The sequence below is a fragment of the Bos grunniens genome, chromosome 18 (assembly GCF_055505025.1).
Source record: "Bos grunniens cultivar Pamir isolate PY7600 chromosome 18, Bosgru_T2T1.0, whole genome shotgun sequence".
NCBI lineage: Eukaryota > Metazoa > Chordata > Mammalia > Artiodactyla > Bovidae > Bos > Bos grunniens.
In genome coordinates this window covers 17,161,821-17,167,820 of record NC_141182.1, presented here as the reverse complement: position 1 = coordinate 17,167,820, position 6,000 = coordinate 17,161,821, and the positions used below count along the sequence as shown (strand labels likewise).

General features: G+C 49.4%; 1 protein-coding gene across 2 annotated transcripts in view; it reads left to right on the top strand.

The window, feature by feature from the left end:
- Positions 1–461: 461 nt before the first annotated feature.
- Positions 462–6,000, top strand: part of N4BP1 (NEDD4 binding protein 1) — a 57,849-nt gene continuing 52,310 nt past the window's right edge. The window contains exons 1-2 of one of the 2 annotated variants that reach the window (XM_086349480.1): positions 462–918; positions 2,310–2,330. In XM_086349480.1, coding sequence (XP_086205606.1) covers positions 721–918; positions 2,310–2,330 — 219 coding nt within the window. In that variant the 5' untranslated portion in view covers positions 462–720. The remainder of the gene's footprint in view (positions 919–2,309; positions 2,331–6,000) is intronic. The other variant, XM_086349482.1, reaches the window with a different exon arrangement.

Below are 6,000 nucleotides of genomic sequence, written 5' to 3'. Positions count from 1 at the left end.
ACAACGGAAAGAGGGAAAACAAAGGAAGCGGGGAGGAGGGGGAAGGAGAGGAGGAGAGAGGAGAGTGAGAGGAGGAGGGAGGAAGAGAGAACCATCTATCAACTCATGAGAAGCTGGATAACTCAATTTGCTAGAGCCCTAGGTTGGGCTTAAAAATGTCTGACAGCAAGCCAAATCCCTAGCGTGACACTGGGTCAGTCTCCCGTACTGTCTCGGGGCTCCAATTTCCCCATCTGAGAAACCATTAATTCACCAGCCACCAGGCCACTCAAAAGCCTCAGTGCTCTCACCAAAGACCACCCGGGGCCCTCTCGAGCGCCATCCTTATGCCAACAACAAACATGGCGACTGAGCGTGACGTCCACTTCTATCGCCTCCGCCCCCACGCCCACCCCCACCCCCAGGGGGTGGCGACTCTCAATGACGGCGGCGGGCGGGGCGCATGCGCGGCGGCGGGGCCCGGCCCGCGGCGGCGGCGGCGGCGGCGGCGGCGGCGGCGGCGGCGGCGGCGGCGAAGGGGCTATCTGCCCTCAGTTGCCCAGTTGCGGCGGCCGCAGCGGGATGGTGTAGCTGGCCTTTCGGCCAGGTGGCGGGGCGCGGGCCGGGGCTAGGCGGCCGAAACGGCCGACGCCGCCTGACGGGCTCGGGTGCAGCGGCAGCACGCTGAGGGGGCGTCGCCGCCGCCGGCCCCCGGCGCCGCCGCGGGAGGCCGCGCCCGCCATGGCGGCCCGGGCCGTGCTGGACGAGTTCACGGCGCCGGCCGAGAAGGCGGCGCTGCTGGAGAGGAGCCGGGGCCGCATCGAGGGCCTCTTCGGCGTGAGCCTGGCCGTGCTCGGCGCGCTCGGAGCTGAGGAACCGCTGCCCGCGCGCATCTGGCTGCAGCTCCGCGGGGCGCAGGAGGCGGTGCACAGCGCCAAGGTGAGTCCGGCCGCCGCCCCCGCGAGATCGCCTTCCCGGGCCCGGCCCCCTGCCGCGCGCGCGGCCTTGGGTTAATCGGGGGTTCCTTGGGCGCCCCACCCCCTTCTTCCCCGCGCGACCGTAGCCAGGCGCTGTTCTGAGAGCGCCGTTCCGAGCTTCGGCTCTCGAACCATGTGACCTTGGTTAGCGGTTTCATCCCAGGCGCCTCAGTTTCCCTGTGTGTAAACTGGCGTTGACGAAAGCACCTGACTCGAAGGGCTGTGGCGAGGATTCGCCTAGGCGATGTGCAGAGGCTGGCCCGGAGTGAAGGCGTTGAGAGTGTTGCCTGTTGTTCAGCCCGCGGGCTGGTGCGTAGGGCCTGCTGGCTGGGCGCGCGACCTCCGGGCCCACCACCTCAGCCACTTTTCTCTTCCCAGGCCTCCGCTACAGGGATTCTGACCCTTCGAGGGATGTCAGTCCCTTTGAGAATCTGACAAAACCATCGTAGTAGTGCAGTACTCAGAGAACATCAAAAAGAGAAGGGAATGTTTAATAATGGTGCTAAAAATAGCATGATTCCTCGTATTTTGTGTGCCACTAACATTTGTCGAATGGTTATAGCACATCAGACGTTATGTGTAATACCTCAGAAGGATTATCAGTTGCAGCCCTTAAAAAAAAAAATCCAGTGAGGTAGATTTTATTATCTTCCTGTCTGTAACAGCTGGGGAAACTGAAACTTTCGGAGAGGTGACTCACCTTCTCTCTAAATCAGCATTTCAGACTTATACCTACTTTAGACATCTTCAGCTACTCCCTTCCCTCCGCAAGCCAAAATACTGCAAGAGTACATCCTCCCCTCACCCTTATCCCACCCCCACCAGCCAAGTTTCTCCAGTTTTTCCCATCAAGTAAGTGGGAGAGTCACAACTCGGACAGAGGCAGTTTGTCTCCAGAGACCTTGTTCTTGATACCATCTTCGAAATGATGAGCACTGGGGGTGGGGGGATCCTTTGTTCATGTCCTCCTTCAGAAATTTCACAATGCCCTTGAAGAATCTGATTAGCTGTAACTCTTGACTTTTCTTAGCTTAAAGAAAAAAAAAAAAACCTGGTTGCTTGCTTTTAATGTGTTTAGAGAAGATAGGACGTTTAACTGTGATTCTTCTCCAAGCTTAAAGCAGTGCAGATGTTGAATCAAGTTTACTTTGCTGTTCTTGATTTTTTTTAAATTACTTTACTGATTTCAGACAGCTGGTTTAACTTCTTCCCAGTCCTCTCCTGATTTTCTCCTCCAGCTACTCAGTTTCTTCCCACTCACCAGGGCTGAAAAGTTTGACATGACTAAGTCCTATTATGACTTCTGAAGTCTCTTCCATGCATTCATTCCTTTCTTTTCCATTACTTTTGCAGCAATTAAGACCTTCTTTCTTGGTATGTGCCCTTTCTATTTCATTGCCTTCCCTCTCTCCCCGCTACAACTTGCATGAGACTAATCTTCCCACAAGAAGTCTCCTATTGCCTAGCTCATTTCACTCTAAACTTTTCTGATTTACAAAACACTTATTAATCCAAGCCTACTTTATTTTTGCAGTTTTCTGCCTTAGCATCTCTCAGCTTAAAACTCAGCTGTAGTTTGACTGCTACACTGCTTTTATTGTGTACTCTGCCTGCTCCAAGTTCAGCTTCACTCATGGCTCACTGGAAAGTACTGCTTTTGCTCTGCAGAAAAGCCCTGCCAGACCCTCCCAGCTCCAGTCCTCTTGCCTGTCCCTGCTGTGCAACTCAGCATAAGCTAATTGGAAAAGGTGTGTCTTACCTTATCTTGGTAGTATGTGTCACCTGCCCGTTTATCTTTGTTATGTGTGTTGTGCATAATCCAGCCTTCCCACTTGTAAGAAATACTTTTTTTTTTCCCCCTTGAGAGTTATGGGTAAGAGTTGAATGCCGTTCTGAAAGGCTTTGTTCTCGTTAATTCGTTTTGGAGTTTGCTTTACCTTCTTTTGAGAAGAGAAGATTTGATTTTTAAAAAATTTGCTTCATTTCTAAAAACTAAGAACGAGGGACTTCCCTGGCGTCTCAGTAGTTAGCACTGTGTGTCCACTGCAGGCAGGGGCATGGGCTCATTCCTTGCCAGGGAGCTAAGATACTGCATGTTATGCAGTGCAGCCAAAAAAATTTAAGAATAGGAGAACAAACTTCAACATCTACAATATTTTAAGTTAAGCTGTGGAGGAAAAGATTTAGGGGAAGGCAGATTCAGGGGAAGGACTTTTTGAAGCTTTTTTAGCTGATATGTGTATGTGCTTAGTTCTGTCTGTCTCTTTGAGACTGTATGGACTGTAGTCTACCAGGCTCCTCTGTCCATGGGATTCTCCAGGCAAGAATACTGGGGTGGGTTGCCATTTCCTTCTCCTTGGGGCTTTTCCCGACCCAGGGCTTAGAACCCATGTCTCCTGCATCTCCTTGCATTTGCAAGCAGATTTTTTTTTTTTTACCACTGAGCCACCAGGGAAGTAGAGTCTCTGATTAATTGCAACTTTCTGGGTCTCATCAAATGGTTCATGTTGTTTTCCTGCTTTAAAAATGTTAATTCACTACTCTTCAGCAAATGCTCAGGTAGAGGAGAATGTGGAGGTTTAGTTAGGGCTCCATGGAGAGGTGAGGTGTGGCCTCTGGTAGAAAGTGATAATGTTCTGGGAAGTTTTTTTTTTTTTTTTAATAAAGGCACATGCTCTAGGAGTGACCACTTTTGTCAAAGGGGAATTTGTTGGAGGAAGTAGCACTTGAGCTGGTCTTTGAAGAACCAGGACATTCCCAGGTAGAAATGGTTGCATGCAAGGACCTAGAAGCCAGAAAAACATGGAGTGTTTGGTTAGGAAGTGTCAAGGTGAGAGGTGAACCCTCCAGGGACCCAAATGCAGGCCAGTGGGCCTTATCAGTAGGGAGTCAGTGAGGATTTAGGGAAAGGAAGGATTTGCTTGAAACTCTGTATTTGAAGACAGTTAAGACCCAACTGTGGAGGGAACATTGTTCCAATTTAGAACTAGGCATGAATAGGTGAGGAGGTTTCACTAGGACTGGCAACTAAGTGTATGTAGGGACTGAGGGAGAGATTTGAAGCCCCAGTGCAGAAAGGATGGATGGCAGATACATTGTTTGATCTGTAGGTTGGTGGGATCAGCTTTCCCATACTTAAAACTTCGGTGCCAAGAAGTATGTTAGGTTGCCTCTTGACCTCAAGGAACCCACAGCCTAATAAGCCTAATATGGGAGATAAAGTTGGAAACATTATTAAAGAGTTGATGTGCAGTGTGTTACATTAATAGGGGAAAGGAAGGGTTGCTCTGCCCAAGGCGGTGTGAGGCCGTCAGATTTACATTTCTAAGCATTGCCTGCATCGTCAGTGTTTGTACTACTTGTTTTATGCTGCTTAGTACCACTTGCTGGTGGACAAGAGTTTAGCAGCTTTTATAGCAGTGTGACAGTACTACAGGGGCTAGAGAAGCAGTGTCTGAAGGTGAGAGGGAAACCAGAAGGGGCATTGTGCATAAGGGACCAGTGGGAGGGGACTGAGGTCCAAGGTGGCAGACATCATGGAAACAAAGGAGATTGACTTTCAGAGAGGAAGTGGAGGCACTGATACGAGCTGCCCAATTTACAAAGAAATCAAAGATGCAAAGCAGGGATGGGGTCCTTGGAGTCTGGCATTGGTGGGGAGAGATGAGGCTGAAGAGATCTCAGCTCCCGAGAGTGCAAAGAGTTAGATCCTTCCTTTAGATCAAAGAGCCCCTGGGACCAGGTGAGGAGACTGCATGGGGAAGTGGCTGGTTGGTAGGAAGGAACTGGTGAACCAGGGTGCTCGTGCACAGTGTGGGCCTGGTGATGTCTGATCTGCTCACCCAAAGGAAGCCAGATGTCTGCATTTCATAATGGGAAGTCTGTTTTAAGAGACAACTAATCTATGTTTTGAAAACCATACATGCTGTGAATTACAGCTCAATAAAAGTTCTACACCACTATATTTTTAAAGTACATATTCTGAAAAATAAAAATAAAAATCAATCTTGGATAACATGTCAGTGGACCAGGTTCAGCTTTTGGATTACATTTTTAGGACCTCTGCTTTAGATAGTAGGAGACAAGATGAATAAAGATACACATTTTTTTCCATTTGAGAAAGAGGGCATTTGAAGGCTTAGACTTCACTTTCATTTTTCACTTTCATGCATTGGAGGAGGAAATGGCAACTCACTCCAGTGTTCTTGCCTGGAGAATCCCAGGGACAGAGGAGCCTGGTGGGCTGCCGTCTATGGGGTCACAGAGTCGGACACGACTGAAGTGACTTAGCAGTGGCAGCAGCAGTACTGTCTTAGTAAAATAGGATGCCAGTTTACACCCAAAGAGGGAGGGTAAGAACCTGAAGACAGTACAGTAAGTTAGCGTAGATGCAGTGGAACTGTTGGAAGTGCATTGGAAAGGAACAAAAAAAGTACTGGAATTGAAGTAAGGACCAGAGAAAATTAGATGGTTTGAATTTATTGTATCACTTGATCTAGAAATTCTCAAGTAGGTGATGATTTCTGGCACTCAGAATGTTGATGAAGCCAGCACATAAAGACTGCAGGAGTCTAAGGTGCAATTGAGGAAGGCTAAATGGGGCCCAGGAGAAGGCAATGGCACCCCACTCCAGTACTCTTGCCTGGAAAATCCCATGGATGGAGGAGCCTGGTAGGCTGCAGTCCATGGGGTCGCTAAGAGTCGGACACGACTGAGCGACTTCACTTTCACTTTTCACTTTCATGTATTGGAGAAGGAAATGGCAGCCCACTCCTGTGTTCTTGCCTGGAGAATCCCAGGGATGGGGGAGCCTGGTGGGCTGCCGTCTATCGGGTCGCACAGAGTTGGACACGACTGAAGTGACTTAGCATAGCATAGCAAATGGGGGCCCAAGAAGTGTTTCTGAATGATCATCTAGGACAGTCCAAGAATAATGTAAGACTTATCTTCTACTATCAGTGGACTAATAGCTTGAGACATTCAGACCAGAAAGGGGGGAGGTGAAGGCAGAAAGGACATAAAGAACTGTAAGAATCAAGGAAGG